Source organism: Cydia strobilella, chromosome 17 (genome assembly GCF_947568885.1).
Source record: "Cydia strobilella chromosome 17, ilCydStro3.1, whole genome shotgun sequence".
NCBI lineage: Eukaryota > Metazoa > Arthropoda > Insecta > Lepidoptera > Tortricidae > Cydia > Cydia strobilella.
Genome location: NC_086057.1, coordinates 10,499,778 through 10,524,289, shown reverse-complemented (window position 1 = coordinate 10,524,289; position 24,512 = coordinate 10,499,778). Strand labels below are relative to the sequence as shown.

The 24,512-nt window shown below is 35.6% G+C and overlaps 1 protein-coding gene across 1 annotated transcript in view; it reads right to left on the bottom strand.

Annotated features, from left to right (window-relative positions):
* The window catches only part of LOC134749096 (protein unc-13 homolog B-like), a 329,794-nt gene that overhangs the window by 16,768 nt on the left and 288,514 nt on the right, over positions 1–24,512 (bottom strand). Inside the window, exons 18-26 of the mRNA XM_063684000.1 lie at positions 23,969–24,006; positions 23,589–23,679; positions 21,517–21,591; positions 20,280–20,499; positions 16,755–16,887; positions 16,110–16,216; positions 13,445–13,586; positions 13,092–13,218; positions 12,616–12,756 (exon numbers count right to left, since the gene is read on the bottom strand). Coding sequence (XP_063540070.1) covers positions 12,616–12,756; positions 13,092–13,218; positions 13,445–13,586; positions 16,110–16,216; positions 16,755–16,887; positions 20,280–20,499; positions 21,517–21,591; positions 23,589–23,679; positions 23,969–24,006 — 1,074 coding nt within the window. The remainder of the gene's footprint in view (positions 1–12,615; positions 12,757–13,091; positions 13,219–13,444; positions 13,587–16,109; positions 16,217–16,754; positions 16,888–20,279; positions 20,500–21,516; positions 21,592–23,588; positions 23,680–23,968; positions 24,007–24,512) is intronic.

The following is a 24,512-nucleotide window of genomic DNA, read 5'->3' as shown; positions in this document are numbered from 1 at the left end:
GCTCTTGATCCCAAAATATCCGTTTTTGCTGTTATTCGGAAAGAGGAAGAATGTAGCAGTCAGTGGTCTAATGTAATAGCGGACGTTAATTACCGTCATCATTGTTATTCGAAGAATAGGGCAATTCCAGCCATTAAAATGCCTTTTAGCGTGACGTTATTATCTATGCTTTCACTGGATTCTTCGTCTCTGGGGAATTGAGGATGTATTTAAATTCAAGTGTAATAATTTTTGTAATATCCGATAAAATTACACAAATCTCTCAAACAAAACAATCTCATTTATTTTAAGTGACACGTTTTTTTGATAAGTAAACAATATATCGTGCTTCATCGCAGACAAAATGACTGTACAAATCGCCCAAACGCACATTTTTGTACTGATCGAGGTCATTTATTTCAATGTTGCACATAAATCGCGCTTTTTCTCATAGCGAATGAAAAGATGGCAGCTATTTGTCTAAGTAATGAAAAATATTACGCTTTTAATACGTCTTCGGTTACCGCAATAGTTACTCATGAAATAAAACTATGAAAACGGATTATATCGCGTATATTGAATTTATAATACATTAAACATTAATACGTTATAAATTACAAATCATTTCGCCCAGCAGTTTCTTCTATTGAAATTTCAAAATCCAATTAGGCATCGCTATACCCACCGAAAACTCTTCGACGAACATCGCAATTTATCAGACAGAAAAGCCTCCCCGAACATTATGAGCGTAAAATTCAAGTGAAAGATCGCTAGACGCAAAGACCACAGACCTAATTGCGTAGCAGGGGGAAATCAAAATTAGGTGATCCATTAAAAGTCGAGCATTTTTAAATTGTTCAGCAATACAATCTAAATTTTAATACTTGATCATGTATATAAAATAATGAAAATAATAAAATCTATCATATGCTTTCTTTTGCTCTTTTATACAAACCCCGAAATAATCAACTTATAAAATAAATTCTCAACGAGGTCTTCAATACGCCATTGTATTAGACAATTTATTATAATGATTTATATTTACTTTCACGATTTTTACTCATTACGCGATTCGTGCTAGCTCTCCTGAATTAATCTTTAAAATCAATATTAAATCTAGATGAGATTTTTTAACGTTCGAACGTTTCTAGTCTAATGTTTAAAAGACGAAAGTACTATTAGACTAGCTTTCATTCATTCGAACTACAAAAATAATAAATGTCGAAAACACGTGTCCACTATTAAAGGCTTATCGCAAAATATTGAACTCAAAATACATGACATTACGAGGGAAGGTCCATAAGTTCGCGGAATGGTGGGGATGGGGTGGAGATGTATATGTACAATCAAATACATGCGAGGTTCGATGAGCACCCAACCGTGATAAGTGGATATAATACTTTGTCACCTCCTTCGGATTACACTTGACCCCGTCTTAAGAATCAGCTAAAAGGTTTTTAGTTGCATGGAAGTATTATTTGGAACTAATTTTGCGATATTATCTATGGACATTAAATTTCTTCAATAGGTTTATTAAAATTTTGTACAGAGCTTCAAGAAAATATTTCATGAAAATTATAGGTAGTCGAATCAACTGAAAACACACTCTTCGCCCTAATAGTTATTATCGTGCGAATACTGCCAAACACTCATTTACTCCATTAAATAGTAGCCTTCGTTTACTAACACAATATTCCATCAAAACTTTCCTATTTTTCACAATTGTTGAACGTATAAAATTCCTCGGTCACACTTTGAACGCCGGAGTTATGCAATTAGAAGTTGCTTGCGTGAGAACAGTGACCACCCACCCTTTTCCAAAGAACCAGCAACCTTAAACCACAATTGTACCGTCGTAAAAGTATCCCAGATCCATTTAAAATAAGGTTCGTTACAAAAGATCGCGATTGGAGATTTACGGCCCGATTCGTACTTTAAGATACGTCAAATATCGCCTCTAGATACGATACGATATGGATTAGATGTCAGTGTCAAAAGTGACGTTTTTGTTTAAAGAAACGTCACTTTTGACACTAATATATCTAATCCATATCGTATTTAGACGTAATATTTGTCGTTTCTTAAAGTTCGAATCGGAACAATAGTTAAGGCTTTTTACAGGCATAATGTGAATTAGTTATTAAGCTATACAGAAAAGCTTGTTAATAGCATGGTTAAGTGGCCCGAGACTTGTTTTCTTTGTAGTTAATGACGAAAACGTGCCAACTGGACGTACCTATTGTTTTCAGTCCGTAGTTTGCATGTGATTTCTACGTTTTTGAATAATAATTATAGCTTATTTGTTATTCATTTTTCTTATACTATGAATGTATTCATAATAGTTACAAGAATTCACATGTAGGTCGTAAAGACAATATTATATTTCAATAATGTTTGATATATAAATACATACAGTCCGTTAACTCTCAGAATGACCTTCGGATTTTAGAAAGATAGATCGGGTATCGGCGATAACACGCGAAGGTGATACTGCTGTTCCGCTTCCTTATTAACTCACAAAAAGTTTTAAACTTACCGCAAAAAGTTAAGGATACCTATTGTCTCAATGTAAAATAAGCCCTAATTTAATGACATTATGCTTAATATTCGGTTGATGACTATATTGCGATTTGACTTTTTGTCATAATTTAAATAAAATAGAATCAGAATTTGAAATTCGAAAACAAATTAGAAATTATATATAGTTGATAATACCAGTCACATATTTCAATTCATATGGTAAAATTATACAATTGGAAAATTGTGATATTATTGTAATGGTGGTATTAACTACTCTTATATAGTTTAAGGCTGAAAAGACGACTGCACTCTTTGGGTGTCGGATTGCAACTAATTCAGTAAGAGGCTGTCATTTTCTATTACGCGATTACGTCCGATTTTACCCGAAAAACAAATGTCATTCTGAGAGTTAACGGGCAAGATAAAAATATAAAGATAAAGTTTATTATTCATGTAGGCATATTACAATGCGCTTATGAACGTCAAATAAAGCTACGCCGGCTCTAACCCTACTCCTCTGTCTCAAAAAGATTTGATTTGAAAGAACAAATAGCCCTGGAAGTCTATTAGTAGGTATAAACAACGTTAATAATATAAGATCGGTTAAAATAAGCAACTTTAGTAGTTCCAGAATAATAACATAATAATCACGGACAATGAAAACGGGTCCCCCTGTACACAAAATGCCACACAAAGATACCCATATTCATTGTCCCTGAGGGTACATTAAAATATTGAAATAATTTAAACTAATTAAATTAATGTTATTAATTAAATTACACCAAAGTTAGCTATATACAAAATTAAATAGAGACAAAACTAAACAAATGTTTAATATACAGTAATAGCTGTATTCAGCTCTACCCACGAACTCCGAAATTCAGTATAAATACGTAAATGTCCGGCGTATTATTAAATAAAACTACCTTGCTTGTAATAAATTTTAGTCCTGAAAATTTAAGGTACACACGCTGACAAAATGTATAATTTAGGCAAAGTGAGGTATACCGACACATTAACAATGTTGAACGTTGCTCAGGTAATTAGGGTCTCTATGGTTAGACAGAATTACTGACCGCGCACGCTGACGCAAAAACAATATTCAGTAAACAGTGTACTAGGACAATGGCTACAGTTGAAAGAAAAATACATAATACTTACATAATAATATCAGACTATACTGCAGGTTACAAGGAGGCGTTCACAGAAAATTATACCGTTGCAAAGGGGACGCGGCGACCAGAACATCGCTGCCACTAATCATTGCGTAACTTTGAGGTATCGTTACTTGTTGGATTCATATATTAGTCAGACTACCTATACCTGTACCTCTTGAGACTATCTTTTTATAAGAATTTTATGACACTATATTTTTCGATTATTTTCGTAGTAATTAGGAGACGTCTGTTAATATTAATAAGCCATATCACTAGTACTAGGGTTTGATAGGGTGTTGCAGCACAAGGCGGGCGAGTAATAGCTCTTTTCATCACACTCGCTCAGTAAATGTGGAATTGCAATAGAAAAAGCGTTTTCCCTAGGGAGTTTTTTAGTATTATAATTAACAGTTTTTTTTCGCAAGTGTGATGAAAAACATTGTGTGTAACTCGGGGCGTAATAATATTGCAAACTCGAGTCTAAAAATCGCTCTGGCAAGGCGTCGCGATTTAACTATACTCTCATTTGCAATATTTAATTTACGCCCCATGTTGCACAATGTACTATTCCCCGTCCTGTTGCATTAGGCTAGCAATGCCATGAAGATACGATAACAATAACCCGATAGATGCCCTAACGGTATCAATAACCTATCTTCTAGCCGCCCGCAAGCCAAACCTGGCCAAGACAAATTAAGATGAGACTGAAAAAAATGTATTGGAATGGACGGGAACCCTAGGGTTTATTTTATAATTTGTTGGCTTATTTGCGAGAGTTATTCAAGGTCCTTAAAATAGTCAACGTAATTTCTTACGGTTACAATATTTTAAGCTAAAACATTAGCTTTACTTTGTCAAATTAACAATAGTTTCAGGTGCCATAGTCAAATCTACTGTGTTTGTTTTATAAATTCATTTGGACGAACATAAAATTAGACAACAACTTACTACTGTCCGACTGCTTAAATTATATTTTATTACAACATGTTTAGACGTGTTTAGTAATATTGACAGCATGGTTGTTAGTAACTTTAACATTAAGAGAATATTTAAAAAAAAACGTTCGGCAAAGTACATAATACTAACTTAAACTTCTAAAACATTGCGCTTTTAGAAGTCAAATTCAGCAAAAATTTATAAAATATATACTTAGGTACTTATACCATAAAATCGTTCCAGCCCAGACAACTGAAATAATTTTACTAAAGCGCGGAAACAAAGCCGCCTCTGATTGCGTTCTGCCACTGACAGATAAAAGAATTGCGTATACACTACAATATTACACTGCACCATATTATACTCGTATGCTTGAAATAGGAGAAAAGGATAAAGTAATATTTAAAAATTAATATTTTCATAAAGTGCCTTTTTTGTGGGTTATTGTTGGCACAAGAGGTACCACTATAATAGTAATGTTGTCCAAACATGTTTCAAAACTACAATATAAACTAATAAAACTAGAAAAGTAGTTGCTAATATTACATAGTGTTGGATAATAGGTACTAGAGTCCTTTGAGTACCCTCCTTTAAGACTCGACTGTGTTTTTCAGATTATTAAGTCGAAACTCGAGTTATTTTTAATTTTTTCGTGAACCGAGTCTTTTGTATAGACTCGAGAACTTTTCAGAAAACTAATTGTTTTCCGAAAAGATGTACATGTATGTAAAATTCATATACATTTTGATTTGTCTGTCTTCATGTAAAATTCATGCAATCACAATTCAATAACGCTTATGTTCTTTCTGCTACTAGTATTTGGACAAAACCTACAGTTGTTAACGTCGTCTTTATTCGGAGGCTCGACTCATTTACGGTTGCGCTTAAAAATACTCAATAAAGCAGTTGACTTGGGACTTAAAAACTCGGAAGTTTTTTTACCGCAGAGTCTCGCCAAAAAAGGTCTTCAAATATAGACTCAAAACACTCGACTTCGTATCAACACTAGTATTACAACCCCCATCCACACACATATACATACATAAACTACTAAAAACTTACATTTTCGGCTTTGCCGTTGAAATAAACCCTAATAGGTAATAAACGTCTTATCCGACTAACTAGTCGCCATAAATATAAGTTAAACTTATAACAACCTCCTGTTTACATCAGAGATAAAAACACAAATAAAATGCACTCAAACTAACCCCGTCACGTATCGCAAGTTCTCTAATTACGCTTTATTGTGAGGAACGCTAACGAGGAAATTATAAAGTTTCCGACTCACCACTGGAAACTGTTGGAACACTAATAAGTTTAGGATCATCAATTTACACGGCGACGGGTTGCAAAACATTTAACGGGTTAAGTATGCCATCTTATGTTTAAGTAGCATGCGACATTAAACTACATATAAGTATTATTTTCGACTACCTTCCCGTTATTTCGTCTTTATACGTTAATTTATTAATTCTACATAGCTGGAATAAATGAGTGTAGTTTCACTAGACTTATATTGACCGAGATATAGACCGTGATTACGATTACCTGTTGTATTGTTTTTGAGCTCCCGATATTTCACGGTCATATCACGGTCAATATAAGTCTAGTGAAACTAACCGTGAATGTAAATCATTCAAAACTGTTATTGAGTGTAGTTTGTTTATATTATTGACAAATGAGAGTGGATTTAATCCGGCACATTGTAAAAGTATGATTCGCACACGCCTCAATATAAAAACAATGTTGTTTAAATAGAAACAATGTTGTCAAAATATAAACATAAAGAAATAAATACGTTTTTATCGTTGACTAATTAAACGAGAGTAACCTTATTTCGGATATAATTGATATCAAAATTATCAAATTAGTTTTTATATTATTTATAAAGGTACGTTTGAATTATGTAGTGTTTTATCGATTGAAGGTTATACAATTATCGGTGCATTCCTGACCTTAAATTAGGTTACTTTCTCAAAGACACTGGACCAGTGTTACTGTGTCCATTTCGGAGATAATCAAAAATTTATTATTATAAAGAACATATAAACGTGTACGTGTGCCTTAGGGCTTTGTTACAAATAGATTAGTTTTTAGTATGAATTTATGCTACTAAACGCAAGTAATTGAATATTTACTATGCCATTGCCATGAGAATCGGAAATAACGTCGTATGATGTACTTGTGACATATTTGCAATTTATTTATTTATTTATTTATTGTAAGCTTAGTTAAGTAGTAATTAGTGTTAAATAGTGTAATTGTAGTTGTCTGTAAAATTTTCATGGATCCTTGCCTGTTATTAAACGTTTTATTATATCATTATTATTAAATCATTTTAGGGTTTAGACTTACTTGTTTTAGTCACTCGCGCGACATGTTTCGGAGAGCCTAGGTCTTAGTCCTAGCACTAATAGCGCGAGCAGCGTTCACGACGACCGTGTGTTGCGTACTGTACTAATTTCAATCGGGATAGCGGCTGGGCTGTGCCGCCAGCATGAAAGCCTGTGATTCCTCAGCAGAGTGCCGGTGAGTGTTGTGACAGTGTAGTGGACATAGTGAGTTCGTGCTGTGTGGCGCTACAAGTGTTAGGTGACCCAAACCCAAACACACCACTGTGCCCGCCTACAACGATAGCGCAAGACCTCCCCCAACCGGTTTTGTCGGCGCGCGGCAGCGGCAGTACGCAACACACGGTCGTCGTGAACGCTGCTCGCGCTATTAGTGCTTGAGAAAGGAGACCTAGGCTCTCCGAAACATGTCGCGCGAGTGACTAAAACAAGTGAGTCTAAACCGTAAAATGATTTAATATTAGTATGTCTCACAACAGTTTAAATTCGATTATATTATTATTATTATTTATTTGGTTTCCTAAAATGTACTTAGCCATACCCCGAAGTTAACGGACTTTAAAAAACACCCTGGTACAATAGTCTGAAACAAAACTATAGGTCGTCTATTTTTACCTCAAAATAAAACCATTCACATAATTACACAACGTAAATTAAGTTTTCTCAAGCGTTCACGGAATATTTGTTACGTTACGCGTTAATTTAAAGCAGAGCTTAGCAAACTAGGGCAACCTTTTTATCCAATACAGATGACTAGAGTAGTGAAGGGCCCGTAACTTTTAATAACATGGATTTGAAATGAAACCTCGAGAGCGGACTCCCGTCGCGCACAGAATCTTGCAAGATTTTTTTTTTTTTCTGTACGACCTAAAGCGTGCCTTGTATTGTTGGATTTGTACTTGAAGGCTGTTGTGAGATTCGATTCGAATAGAGCCTCGACAATTTTAATAAACTTTTTTAATAATTTGTTATTTTAAACAATACACAGTAATGTGTATTTACTAATATGATATGTTTCATAACAAATTGTAACAATTAATTAAAAAATTCATCTCAACTTCCTCCACGAAGCTGCAGTTGGCTTGGTACTTATTAATAACATTGGGTTATATCGAGTTAATCTAAAAACGGCTCTATAGTCACCTATTTCTAGCCTTTTTTGATTAATTTTCTATGACAATTTGGTTTCCCGGTGATAATGAAACGATTTTTTTTAGGAATAGACACTGCACCATTCCTGTTTCTACGTACGTATATTCAAAACGGGTAAACTGAGATATGTGACAGTAGGGTGTGACAACTAACTATCAAATAGACGAAACACCTTTCGTACTACATAGCATGTTACATCAAAATGGTGAACAATTTCCACGCTACTATCAATTCTCTTCACAAAACAAAGAAGAATACGGAAAACAATCTTATCTTATCACTCCAAAAGTTGATTAAAAATACAACAAAATTCACTAATGAGATGGGCCAAGACTCGCCGACGCGCGCACCTGAATTTGAAATAAACAATACGTTTTATTAACAGTTGTTTCCCTTTTACAATTCTCTGGGTTATTTTCGCTGCATATTTCATTTTGATACTGAATAAATTATATCGAGTTTACCTAATAGGTATTGTATTCATTTTGTTTGTATACCTATCATCATTGACAGTATTTCAATAGCTATTTTTTGTATAAAATGAGATGATCATTTATTTCATTCGGTACTTCTACGTCTTCTGTCAACATTGATTGATTACAATTGGTTTAACGTTACATACCTACTTATACATCCATTAAAATTTTTGAATTAGTTGTTTAAAGTAACCCAAAGAAGCAAATTATATAAACAATACATGTTTATAAGTGCAGTTCCAAACTGAATTGATGTCATATAAAGTTCATTCGGTAGAAAATCTAATAAGAAATAGGTGCCGTAATGGACCTGGTCATAACACGTCTAGAGTCCAATTTATCGTTAGGACCATTTACCTACCAACTAATTCTGAAGCCCCATCAAAGATTTAAGGATAGCGCTGCAATACTCAAGGGTTATGAGAAAAGTTTTTATATAATTTTTAAAACTTAAGAGCGCTTCTCTTCTGAAACACCAGAACAGTGCAGCAGCGTTGTAGAGGCGGAACTTTTAAATATTCAAGTTAACATAAACATTTTTAAGTTTCATAGTGCTGGACGCACTCCCACGAAATTATACTTGCACATCACCTGAAGCCGGCTTTGTTCGGGACAGTGGAAATTTCCTGCATAAAAGCTTGCTCAAGTTGAGGTGAATTTGTGGACTAACCGTTTGCGGCACACCAAACACATTACTGCATCAGCATTTAAAATAATGCTTGTGTTGTGCAATGTATCTGCGCGACATGGTTTGTGATGGAACTGCAATACAATTTCCAAGTCACATTTATATTGTCTGCGGACAGATCTCCGGCAGACATAATATCTGTACTTAATTCCCGTCATATGTTGACAGATTGGTCTGCCAGACAGATGTGACGGACACACTTGTAAGTAATGTACGAGTACGTATAACGTCGGGTGAGAATACGTTTGGGCCATACGCCACTTATATTGGTTGCAGGAGCGAAAATAAGCAAAAAAAAATTTTTTTTTGAAAAGTTTTACATTTAAGAAATACTCGTAGTTAAGTTATTTATCATTTAGGCACATATTATGTTTTAAAAATATCTGAACACGCACTTAACGCCTTGACTATAGAGGCGTGTTCAGATATTTGTGAGCCCCTTGGCCGCTCCGATATATCTGATGGCGACTGTACCATACAAATATTGTGAATGTATTGGTAATCATGAAATAAAAACATTTTTATTATTGTCATTATCCGTTAATGATGAGTAAGTGTTAAACGTACAATGTATGACATGACAAAAAAGTTTTGGATATGTCACACTTTGTGAAAAAATTCTGTTAACAGTGTAATTATTTATACTATAATAAAATGCGGATATGGCACATTTTTGAAAAACAGTTATCTTTTTAAAACCGATTAGTGCCAATTATAGCATATTTTTTGTTACTTTAGGAATCATTCAAAAACGATTTTGCTCAAAAATGGATATGGCACAAACGTATTCTCAGCCGACGATATGCCCTACCTCAGTGTCATGTGGTAGAAGGCCGATTTATGCAAGCTTGCCCAGTAATATTAATATACTTATTTGATCTCCTACATATCTTAAGAATAATAAATTAACGTTTGATGTAAATAATCGTACGGAACGGTGGACAAAATCAGGAACCTGGCATACATTCATTATACATGCATGAACCTTACCTATTTCTGTAGTTAACCCTACGTGGACTACGCTAACATCAATATTCTATTTCAAGAGCCCTTTCACGATAACGTACTTGAAATGTTACTCGTATACTGGGCTTTCTATAAAGGTATACGGAACAAGAAATTATTCTTTTGCATTAGCAACTTCGCTTAGTTAGCCGCGCGAACTTTTCACATTTATTCTGAAAAGTTGCTCCATTGAACTGGAGCATTCGAGGGCTTCTTATAAACGATCTGGTACAAGACTTGATTGTTTGTTAGAAAACGAAGTCGAACAAGGCATGATGGATTATGATAATTTGAATGAAATTAGTAATTATACCTACGTCAGCAATTGTATTTAGGTATTATGTAGATAGAAGAATATTTTTAATAGGGTAAGAAAGTAAGTAAGTAAATATTCTTTATTGCACCAAAAATTATACATTTTACATACATGTAAAACTACAAAGAAATATTTAAAGAAAAAATAGAACCAGGTAACAACAGGCGGTCTTATCGCTAAAAAGCGATCTCTTCCAGACAACCTTTGGGTAGCAGGAAATGTAGAACTCATACAAAAGTCAACAGGTAGTGCAAAGAGCCCCGCGGGTACCCGTTTGCGTTAACGTCATATTCTAATTTAATAAGACAGCGTCATGTAAGTGTTTTTTTTAATATTTTTGCCACAGCACCCACGTTCGAGAATCTCTGTTTCGCTCTATGGTTGACTAGTAGAGAACGCCTTAAGGCATTAAGTCCCCCAATTGTACTTATTTTTATTGTGCAATAAAGGTTAAATAAAAAAATATATTCACATACGTGCTGCATTTAGAATTACATTTTTTATTACGTGTTAACGTCAGCAATTATAATTGGGAATATGAAAAAGAAAAGGACTTACATTTTTTTAATTCTAAAACTTGAATTTCATATTTATTTAGTTCAACAAATTTACATACCTATCTGCGTTTTAATAATTGTTATTTCACTGAAGAAGAATAGCAAATCAAAGCTCAGTCTTCATCCGTATTTGAAATCAGATTACTGACAACATCCATACTTTTATCGTCCTCGTACCTACTAGTTTGTCGTAACGGTAGATAGCAATTAGCAGGAACACCAGGACTGGTAATAAAACTCATCTGATGTAAACTCACCCTAGCTTTATGTTGTAAAGAACATTTAGATGATTAACTCATCTACTTCAAACATAAACGTAGTGTTTAATGTGCACATAATAAAGTTAGTACCTTTAAGTTACAATGAATTTCAATAGTAGAGTAAAACTGCTGTGAATAACTAGTACCCGAAGCTAAGGAGCGTGGGTTCGAAATATGAGGCGAAATTTAAAATTTCTATCAGCTGCCATGCTTTTTTCAGAAAGTCAATCCTTCATTTTCGCCTATCAATACATATATAATTGCGATTCTTGAAACCCCATTTAACAGCACCAGTCACGGATGTAACGAACGCTTTGGATTTACATTCGACCCCTAAATTACATTAAGTTGAATCAACACGTCGACAACAAACCGGAACGGATGTTTAACTGTTCACTATCTCCATCAGTCAAGTTAGTAATTGGTTGAAACACGTGATTACTGCTGGCAGAAGGCCAAAGGGCGGCATGCCAGCGTCCTTAACTACCTGTTGAGACTTCGCGTGAATATCTGTTATTGTTTTATAAGAATGCGAAAGAAAGGTAAGGTCCAAAAACAGATAGTCTATGTTTGCTACACCCCCTTCTTCATAAAACTTGTTATGTCAATATTTATTACTTGTTATAATTTTACGTGGGCAAGAATTACGGAAATTGTTATCTTGCAATGCCTGATTTGCCTGATATAGACTTCGGAAGTAGTACCACAATGACGATAACTATATCTAAACCTTTGTCTATTTAGATAAAACCTGCAAACTAGTTGTTTTCAGGTGGAAACTCAGGTAACATTCGTACTTAACTAAAAACCTTTTAGGCCACTAGGTGTAGACTTGTAGAGGTTACTTATACCAGAGTAAAATGGTAGGGTTGAACGTACACGCAACTGCAAATTCCATTTATAATCTGGGTATGCACTTTTGCAACTGTGTGTAATGTTATGAGTTGTCTAGCTCTTCTCCGAGCTTGGCCTGGGGTTATAAGTGGTATGATAGCCACCACAGGGATAGTATAAGACACTGCTGATTTTGTAAATCAGTTTTAACCTTTCATATGGTCAAAATCGTGGGTTCTAACCTCATGATAAGAACAGAAAAAGAGTTTTCGAAAAAAATGCAAGAACTAGAAACTTCGCCAGGACCCATCATACACAGACACATGTTAAGACAGATAAAGGAGTAAAATCTACAGATTATAAGCATGATATACAGTCACTGACCTGGACATGATATGGCGCCACCTTCTCTTCACCCTTGATCTCGACGTTGATGTGCAGCCGGATTGCGCCGGACACCGCCGACTTGTCCGTCCGCTTCTCTAAGTTGTACCACACGTCCATCTCACCGGACAAGGTTCGAACCTGAGAGTAAGCATTTAATGTAACCTAATCACTAGTCATTGTAACTTAGTTTTGAAGTAGTTTTTGCAAACTTTATTTCTTGTACATGGACAATTACATTTGTTCCATTTCGCAATATGTTAAGAATGATTTTTACTTTATCTAATAATTTTACTGTGAAACGTATTTCTCAGTGATATTCTAATTATAAAATTCACATACTTTGATGGAATTGTAAAAGAATATTTTGACGTAACACAAAACGAGGTTATTGTCGTCAATTTAAACGGTTGCTCTGATCACATTTTCATTAATGCTGACAATTTTCAGGTTCAGACAAACAGTTAAATACTTACTTCAATGATCGTCTGTCCCAGGAAATCGTCAGACTCCCTCGTCAACTTTTGTCGAAGCTTAGATTTCAGGTCGTTGTCCTCATCCCACACGCGTACTTTGATGCGGTCCGATGAATTATGACACTCGCTGCAAAGTTCACAACCAACATTAGCAATCCCTGCCACTTTAAATCTTGTTTATAGCTTCACCGCAACATTAGCAAAACATATACCGCGCGCAATGCCAACATAAATTGCAAGTAGGTACAACCCAAAATCGGATTTACCATCTCTAAACTGTTTACGATAACTTGCCCTCGTAAAGCCCTGAACAAAGCGAAAAGCGGAACGGAGAATTAAATTATGAAACTTACAAGTAAAATTTTTCGTTCCAGACGGGGTTCAATTCTTGAGGCATGGTTCTGGTCCGCTTCTTGACTTTGCTGACTTGGACAGTGACGTAGGGGTCCGAGGTCCCACTCTTATCTTTGGCGATTAACCCTTGAGCACAGATAACTGCCCACGAAGGGCTACTTTAGTAAAAATATAAGCTTCCAAACAGTAAACAAATTAGTTCAGAAAGCATCTAAGCATTCTTTGAGTTTTAGCCATCTCAATAAGAAGGTACATAAAATACACGATATTTTAGAATCCAGTACATAAAGCTATCTCTGCGTACAGGTTGATTTATTATTAAATATATCCTGTCAGCAAGTGAAAGGATCAAAAGGGAATATTTATCAAAAAGACTCATTAGTACCACATTTAGGAGCTTTCAATGGGCCTTTCAAAGCCGACCTATGTCAAGCTCGAACGACTTCTGATAAACCTCTTGCCACTAAGTCTTTCAAAGGTCAAACTCACTGATTGTATAATTCTTTACAATAAGAAGTGTTAAAATAATATTAAAGATAGGTATTATAATGTTTCTGTTGTGCCGTTTAATTGGTCAGGTGACATATCACATTAGCATTTAATGTAATTGTGCTCCCAACCTTCTTACCTTGATACTAAAAACGGTGTAAGTGAAGATCGTGTCGAAACACTACAATCAGGATTCGTGTCTAACGAGGTTGGGGGTCAAGAAGAAGACACTAGCTTCAAAAAACTACAAAACTTTTTGTCTATGCCCAAATTCCAACTCTAAAACATGTAGATCATAGCGACTACATTATCGCAACTTCTAATGCAAACTTCGACCAGGAAAGTTTCAAAGAAGAAATCTAAAAGATGCGCGGCAGTCAAATCTAATGATTCCGGAATTTTCACGAATCGAAAATATGGATGAATATATGTTGAAGTAAAGGCGTCAGCATCTTTACTTTCAATTAGATAAAAGAGTTTTTTCATTCGTCATGCTCTTATTTCATTCAGTAGTTGAAACGTCATTCACTTAAGTTACTTGGGTGTAGCTATTTGGGAGACAGGTGTAGGGTCATGACTACCTATCAGAGAAGTTATAGTTACATTCGGGGATCTTTATTTGCAAGTTAGTAAGCAGGCTCCTGAAACCATTCGTAACAGTAACAAATAAGTGTTATTCTCGTGAAATACATGCAATCGTGTAATTCCAGCAGACGTGTTAGTATATTGCGATCATTGTTATTAATTCATGTGTTTGCATAATTTCGTGTTAAATCATATGGAATAATTCCGTGTGCATGATTGACTTAAGTTTTGTATTGTTATAAAGTGGTGTGTGAGATTCGTGGAATTTCCTGTTTTAATGGAACCTAACTACGATTTGTTGATGAAAGTGATCAGAGGCGGTGCAAGACGACCGTGATTGGTTTGGGTTAATAGGGATTCAAGTAGGGTATGCAAAATTTCCTTGACAACTGCAACATATTTTAAAAATAACAGGAGATCACTAGAATCGAATTTAAACTGTTGTGAGACATACTAACATTAAATCATTTTACGGTTTAGACTCACTTGTCACTCGCGTGACATGTTTCGGAGAGCCTAGGTCTCCTTTCTCAAGCACTAATAGTGCGAGCAGCGTCCACGACGACCGTGTATTGCGTACTGCCGCTGCCGGGCGCCGCGTCGCTCGCTGCGCGCGCGCCGAGAAAGCCGGTTGGGGGAGGTCTTTCGCTATCGTTGTAGGCGGGCACAGTGGTGTGTTTGGGTTTGGGTCACCTAACACTTGTAGCGCCACACAGCACGAACTCACTATGCCCACTACACTGTCACAACACTCACCGGCATTCTGCTGAGGAATCACAGGCTTCCATGCTGGCGGCACAGCCCAGCCGCTATCCCGATTGAAATTAGGGCGCCGCCCAATCTCGATCGCTTCACGTATTTTACGTGGTACGTAGCATTTTTCGCGTACCAGTAATCTCGCCTTGTCAAACCGAAGATAGTGCGACGCGCCTGTATCTTGCCAACCGGCTTTCTCGGCGCGCGCGCAGCGAGCGACGCGGCGCGCGGCAGCGGCAGTACGCAATACACGGTCGTCGTGAACGCTGCTCGCACTATTAGTGCTTGAGAAAGGAGACCTAGGCTCTGCGAAACATGTCGCGCGAGTGACTAAAACAAGTGAGTCTAAACCGTAAAATGATTTAATGGAGATCACTAGAATTACAGATGAAATAAGCATGTAAACTTGTAAAAGAAAACATTATTAATAGATGGCTAGAAGTAGATAGGTAGTAAAAAGTTTATTTTCAGTTGTATGAAATAAATAGTTTTGCAGTTATCAAAGAACGCACTCAGAAGTCAGGCGAAGAGAATCTGTCTAATAGAGCCAAAGTTGCGAACGTGCGGTCCGGAGCCGCGAAAGACCACCGCAAACCTGTAATGGCGATCTTGCATGACCATTTAGACGTTCCCTCTATAGTGACCTGCTCTGCCTGTTCGAGGCTGTCTATGTGAGTGTCTGGATCGACGTTAAAAGTCCGCCTGGCCGCCACATGAAACGAAAGACGAAAAGTTTAAGTGTGGTGTGTGTGTTGGGTTGAGCGGGATCTTCGCATGATCGCTGCAGTCTCCTGGCTGTGGGTAGAAGAGACATTGACACAGTTACCAGCGAACCTGTGATAGCTATCTTGGCGCTCCATTTTGACGTGCCATCGAGGACAGATTGCTTGACGGTGCTCATGTGCGCGGCGTGCGGCTCGGACTCCATGCTGAACACCTGTCTGTTACATACACAGTGGTGTCAGCCATTACTCTCGCTAAAGCTGTTTTTGTTGTTAATTTACTGTGTTTGCTTAAGTCTAGTTGAAAATATAACTGTATAATTGTAGTATAGAAATGAAAATAAAAATGTGAATATAATAGAAGCGTAACTTTAAAACATTTTGTATTTACCCAATACCAAATCCAAAATAAGTGCTGACATTAAATTTGATTTCATCAAAACGTGGCTATAAGAATAAAGTTATAAAAATATCCTTAGCGTTTAATGAGCACAAAGTTTAACAGAAGTTTAATGGCAAATCATTTTTTTATGATAAACGATTCATCAAACTACCAAAAAAAGAAATTGGAATGTCGTTGAAGGAAGTATAACTTTACCAGAAAAATCAATCTAAAGATAAGACTGCGAGTTTAATTTACGTTAATTAAATTCTTAAATGCGGTGTGAAGAAGAAAATTACCCATCCCTTTATTGCCCCATTTATTATAAAGTATTAAATACTCGTTAGTCAACGAACGATTTGGAACTTGCAATACCTGATTAGCTCGAAGATCTCCGGCTTATCTCTCTCACGTTGCTTCATTCGTTCTTTCATAGCGGTTATGATGGAGTTAGCTTTGTCCTCTGCCCCGTGCTTCGAAGATTTCTCGGCAGCCCCTGCGAAACACACTGCTCAGGCGGTGCCGGGAGTTCTTTCGTAGAAGCAAGTGCGCCGGGACGGCTGCCCGCCCCGCGCTCCTGCCCGCCACGGCCTCTGCGAGGACACAACTCGACCAGATGCTAACTAAAGACCGAAAAAACACGAACACTGAATTTAACTACCGTTGCCAGATCTGATCGCGTCGCTAACCCCGAGCGGCGCCGACCGAAGCGGACCGGAGCACGACGCCTTTCCAAAACGAATATCAACTGACAAACTATCCGAGACGTAATTACTGCAATCAAAATATCACAGCAGTCGCGTCGACGTCTATTGCAACAAAAACACGTCTGAGGATATTGTCAGGTTGGTATTTCTAAAATCAAACACCCTTTAAAACTATAGTCTGTATAAGAATTGTATGTTTCAGTTTTAATTAAAGTCTATATCTCATCTTGTAGTTGTATTCTTACGTTTCAAGACATCGTCATTGTTTACGTAAGCTCTAAGCACACGTCTTAAAAAGGATTATTAAATAGAAACATAAAGATAGTGAAAGAAACACATAAACGCGGAAGTCTATAAAAAAATAAAATGTACTTAAATAAATAAACTATGGGACCACATATAAATAATATCGAAGTGGGCAGACATTGGAGGCGTGCACACATTGCTAGACAGGCACATCTTCGCAACAGTTTAGTGTCAGATTCAATTTTTAATTAATCGGTAGCTTGTTTTTCAAGGCTCTGTACCGATATTTAGGATCGTGTGTAAGACAGTGTAGATGTGAAGTAGGGTACAGAAAAGTAGTAAACTTAACTAATTTGATTCGACAAGGGCTTTAACAAGTTTCGGCGTTGGGCTGGGCAACCCGAAGGATCGGATGGCGGAGGGGCCCTATCTACTTTATCTACGGTCTACACTTTGAAAACATAATTAGAATGATTTGAATAGCATGAATATTATAGACGTAGAAAATATTTAAAAACTTAAATTATTATAATTCACATGCAGTTAGCATAAAACCACAATATTATGTATCGGTATTGTAAAAAAAACGTTTTCTATGTTCCATTCCAACTAAGATGTTACAATACATTTTTGTTGTAAAGGAGTTTTTTAAATAAAATAATACCTTTTTCTAATAAGTACAGATTATAAGTTCAGTCAGTTAAAAATATAAACTAATTATACTAAGAAAATTGTTTTCAAAGTGTAGACATCCATGAATACGGCGTGCAGTCGATAAGTGTAAATGGATTTTAGTTTTGTGTTAAAATCTGGAATATATCACACGACTGCTCGCCTACATGATCGTGCAATATCGCCGAATCCAATTATATAACAATTCAGAAAAATATCATGTGTACTTATTTTCGTAACTGATAGCCATGCACATTGAAAAAGCATATACATTTGTATAAAAAGTTAATCGAAAGGGGTACAGACACCATGCTTTTATTATTATATGAGGTCAAAAATATAAAATAAATAAGTATATAAAACGACCGGCCAGGAAAGACACGACATCGATTAAAATTTATGAAGATGATTTTGTAAAGTAATAGTTTGACGTGATATATCCTAATACCTACTTTGAATAACGATGATTGTATGTAGATTGGATCTTGATGTTTTTGATGTCTAGCGTTGAAACATGCAAAAACTTTACGTAACATGCATAACTCGAGCTACATTAAAATTTTGACTACCACGACATTTTGTTTACCAGTTTACCTTCAATTTAGATGCCACCTAGAGAGCGTACACTTACAAATATACAGAAAAAACATCGCCACTGTTTATAATTCGTGGCTTGGACTTGCAAAACACGTTTCGCTTTCTATACCTACATTCATACTGTTTAGCAAATATTTTGTAGGTGCTTCTAAATAGTAAATAGCTGTTATGTATAGCGTTTGGTGAAAACTCTAAATTATGCACGGAGTTTAGAAACGCAGATGGGTCACTCTATTGCGGTCACATACAATTTGTCTCTATAAAGGAACGAATTCAAAAGTCACCAAAATATATCGACAAGTTTCTGATCCACGGTAAGTAATCGTTAGTTAGGTACCAGAGCATAAAGAAAGTGTTACTTAATATAAAAACGCGCAACGAGGTCAAACTACTCAGCTCCAATACTACAAGATACGATACGAGTAACGCAGTCTTCAAAGTGAGGGCACATAGGGTAACTCTTGAAAAGTCTGATGCTCCATTAAGTGCTACTCGAAACTCCTGCGGCGAGGGAACACCTACTATGAACATTCGTTTATAAAATAAGCCTTATTCTCAGATGAGGATTTGGTTTATAAAATTTTTGCGACGGCGATGCATTGGTTAGGTACAATCAGTACCAGCAATAATATTCATCCATCGGCTATTGCTATAATATTATACATATAATGAATTAAACTGCATAATTCCAATTTAAATTGGCAGAGCGGCAAATTGTATAAGAGGGCGAGTTCACGACTAGATAAAGAAGTTCCAAGACTTCCGTAGAGATTTGGACGGATGCCAGCCAGTGCTGTGTGACAGTGTAATAAAAATTACGTAAATAATTTTATTAACTATCATTTCGTTTTAAAGTACCTACTATAGTTAGCGTGATTTTACCTTGAAAGCGGATTATGAAAGAAAATAGAGCATCTAAAAACTCCAGTGATTATTCGGTACATATTCAACTGTGAATTTATCATAAAATATCGGCTGGAACTTCTACCATAAAGGAATTTTTACTAACGGTACTTTGTAAATTCAGCAATTCACACTGAAGAATGTGGCTAAATATTTAATTAATAAGCACATTCGTTAAACAAATATATTGACTTACTTACTGATGTTAATGAAAAGTATGACTTTACCAAAGGTGACCAAACATAATATAGACACGAGACAATATTGGCATATGATAAACTTGTATATCGATACACCCGGGTGCCTCGGCGGCGGCGGTGAGATCTTGTGGCGATGAGTGACCCGTCAAGTGCCGCTTGCCTCCACTCCAGTTTAATAAGGAGAGAACTGTGCTTTGCAGTCTCCAACCCAACATGACATCACATATTTCAACAAAGTGATGACTTTCATGTCCACATTTACCTTGATTTTAATTATGAGAAATAATTAATGTCTCTTTTGGTTTACTTTTCAATTAGAACCTTACTTATTTTATGATGTATCGCATTTGATTATTAATTATTTTTCATGGGGTTCCTGTTTGGCGAGACTGTACTTTACCAATAGTATTATTTTTTTTACCTACGTGGTATGCCTTAATTATTATAAGCAAGTGCAAGTAGTGCAACTACAAATATAGATAATTCGAAAGAATGTAGAATTGTAACATCGCCCAAGAAGAGACGCCCCAAAGTATCACCAAACTTTAAACCTTTTATCGTGAAGCACAACTTACTCTGCAGGCAATCGGCATTGAGCAAATCCTTGCATTTCTCGTGACACTTGACACCGCACTCGGTACAACGGACGCCCTGCCTCGCAATACCCCACAGAAGGCCTTCGCATTCGTAGCAGTATGTAGGGGAAGTGGCGGTCCATAGCAGAAAGTTGTGAGGCGTCGTTGACGAGATGGGATATATGAGCGCTTGCAATGTTTTCTTGTATACGTGCATTTTCTGAAATTTTTCATTTATGTCAGTATGTTTGTATACTTTGTATTAATTTGAGCTACAGATAATACAGTTTTGAGTAATACAATGGCTAGAGTCGGACCATGCAAAGTGGTCTGGCTACGTCAAGTATGGAGCTTATTAATAGGGATATGTATGTATACATTCTTACTGCCAAGTTTGTGTTTTTAAGTTAGCGTGGTCAGAGTCTAATAGTTGGAACGACATTTGATAATTTACAACTAGCTTCTCTCTATTTACTTTTACAACTAGGTTCTCTAAATTCTCGTATTTCTAGACAATATTTAAGGTGTTTGTCATACTTATGTCTGTTTGCGCTAAATATACGAGTCATTATTTACAATAATACCTATATATTTGTTGCTAATATAAAACTAATACCAAAATTTCTATTGTTTCTCATATAGATTTAAGTCATAATGTATTGTTTGTCCACATTTTCGTTAGTCATAATTTGGTTTTACTCAGAAACGCGTAACTTTTCAGGATTGCCATAAAACAAACCCAACCTAACCTAACCTATCTATAGGATAACCTGAGGAAAATCCTGAAAAGTTAACGGTTTCAGAATTATGACTAATAATGATAATATGACAATCGTTACATTATGACTTTCAATAATTATGTCAAACAAAGGGACCCCCAAAATATTACTTTGCTAATCCGCGAAAAGATAACGTGCTAGGCAATCAGTGCTAACCCGTTATACTTACTTGCGTATTTTTTACATGTAATTAACGTTCCCACCATCCCACCGCAAAAATAAATACGCAAATAAATATAACAAACCACCACGAAAAGAACAATACTCTTCACGTGTTTCGCCCCTACGAGGCATCCTCAGTAGATGTTGACGGTCTGACTCCCGACAACCCCCGCCCGCCTGCCGGTGGCGGCCCGGCGGCGGGGTCGCGGATTAGCAAGGTAATATTTTGGTATTATTAATTAATATGGATTTCCGCAAAGTAACGCCTGATTCTATTCATTAATATAAAAACTTACCAATTCCTCGTCGTTCAACGTGGCCCGGTGCACAGCTGATGTCAAACCTGCATTCCTTTTTGTGGCAGCCATGGTCTAAAAAATATAAAAACTTTAAAATCATGATAAAAATATTTTGCGAGTCGCAATCAAATACATTATGTAAGCTTTTTCTCAAGTGTCTATTTATATGAAATGAATGTACCTACCTACGCAAATAGTATTTTTTAATACTTTAATCATTATTCTAATTGAATTGGCGGTTTTAATTTAATCTACATTAACATGCTTTATTAAAGCTGTTTCTTAAGCCTTTTAATGTAAATAATAAATCATGAGTTTATAACTACTAATAATGACTGAATAATGTTACTTTTTTATGTAAGCCTTATTAAATAGGTATTTTTGTAAAATACAAATACAAAAGGAAATTATAATAAGTAAATGCTGCATATCATATTTGTGCATGTTTTAAAACTTATTTTGGTGTGTGTGAAGAACAGAAAATTTGCGCATGAAATCAAATGATTTTTCGACAAAAATATTTTTGAGTTTATCAAAGCCTCGCAATAAAACATTCAAGCACGGAAGCACGTGCATTCCATTCTGAAATAAAATATTATAAATAAATTTAATTAATTGATATAGCACTATGTCATAGAATTGACATCGTGTGTCAACATACTTTACCTTCCCGCGTTCGCGTTCGAGTAACTAAAGTAATTCAAAAGTTGGTTAAAATAGAAAAAAATATTGAGTCCATTTAATATGCAAAACAGCCAGGATCATGCAGAATTTCAATAATCCGTTCAGATGCAAGCAAACTAGATAGATATCGTCACATTAGTAAAAAGGTAAAAAGCGTTATTAATAGGATTGTTAATTGCCACGATTTTATCTTTTTACTGACGATAAAAGTGTTTCATGCATAGAAATAGAAAGTGTTATTGGGAGAGAAATACCTTGAGAACCTGCGGGTCCGTGGTAAAGGGTAAAATGCAATTACATCATTAATTTTAATTAGGAACAGAATCATTCTCTGGTAACTGGTTTCGCTACGGCTAACTTCTCCGGTGACCCCTATTTATGTGACGTTAGTTAAGTAATTTGGACTTGGTAGGCCATCTAAGAATAGGTAAAGGTATTAGTGAAAGTTACAAGGGAGACACATATTTACAGGTAACACAGACACACCAATAAAGAGAAAAAGGAATCCAAATAGGCCCTCTGATAGTTTCAGTTTATATATCCATTTAATTTGGACAATAAATGGAAGAGCTTTCAAAATGGACGCGATTTAATATTTGAACCGGAATTATACATTTAAATTTGCCGAACTGTTTTGCCAACATTTATCCATAACGGTGTGTCAATTTACATACAAGTCATAAAAAGAGCGTTATAGGGTATACATGATTCCCGTGCAACCGTATCGCTCCATAAATTGTCCAAAACACACAATAATGGAAATATTCCGTTTAGAAGAAAACATTTATTACGCGCCTAATATTACTAAGCCTGAGGAAGCAAACGTCGATGCGAGCGGGGCGCTTATCCCAAATTCCGCAACATCCAAATACGAAATTCGAACGCAAATTCAGCCGCTCAAAGAATCACCACTTTCATACATTAGCGCTCGAAGGGAGACCACTTCAAACGGTCGTTCCTCAATTTCGGTTTCGTTTTTACGAGCTGCGAATTTTGGGAATAGACACCCTGTAAACATTTACGACCAGTTTCAAATATCTACCTTCACAGATAAGAACCTATTGATGTTCTTCATGATCCTTTTCTATCCCCATTAGATTTTGTCATCGATGTATTCTGATATTGTCACTTTCTTAATCAAATTTGTTCAGTCATCAATTTCAATATCAATAAAACATTTATTGCACGAAAAAAAAATGTTGTCAGCGAAATTAAGATAGTAATTATTTGGAACGTCGTCGACGGGATAAGTGACTGAAGAAACTTGTAGTTTAATATTACTCCTAAGATAGTGTATTGAAACCGGCCAGAGAGAGAAACAGCGTACTATTGATTATATTAGGAAATAATTTATTAGTTGATGATACGGATAGAGCCATACTTACAAGTTCAGAGACGAGCGGGATGTATTTACGAGGTGGTTGAAAGTCAGGCATACTGTCAATGTTACTGTAGAAGGGGTTATCTCCCGGGTGGCTAATGACAAAAACAAGTATATAATTATTATATAAATATGAATCTGTCACAAGCTTTAGTATAAAATATAAGAACTCCAGACAGCCTATTGATGTTAGAATGCTATTCAATTTGAAGTGTTTCTGTATCAAATTATCACGAATAAATATGTAGTAGTAGTAGTAGTAAATCACTTTATTGTACAAAACAAAAATTGATAACATGAAATTCATATAAATTTAGGTACAAAGGCGATGTGCGACCTTTTTTACAAAGCTATGTGTGTTATTGAATTAATTATAAAACATACCCATTTCCTTTTCCTTCGTTGAATCCTCCGGAACCATTCTAAAAACAAAAAAAAAACAATTAATTAAAAGAAAAAATAAAATAAAAAAAAACAACATTTTATTTTCAACAAAACAAGCTTAACAATAACATTGTATAATTATAAATTTCGATCAATTTCTGTTTTGATGATGTTCAATGCATGCTTCTTTAGTGGCAAGTTTGTATTAACTAATTTTTGATTCGTGTTTGCATTGATACTTTTTGTACGAAATTGATCGAAACGTTAACAAGGAGAATTCATATTTTAGCATGATTACTATGATTAGTTAACATTAACTCAACATTTTTGAAATTCTGATTAAATGACGTTAATAATTGCCAGGTACGAATTTATGTTAAGAAGATTACACTGTCCCATCAGACCAAGTAGTTAAATGAATATAATTATCTTGTATATTAAGTAAGTAAATAAATCTAATTAAAACCGCTATATATTTTAATTTTTGCCTACATAATCCAACATCTAATGTCATCCGCTAAATACGTTAGTTACTAACGGTTAG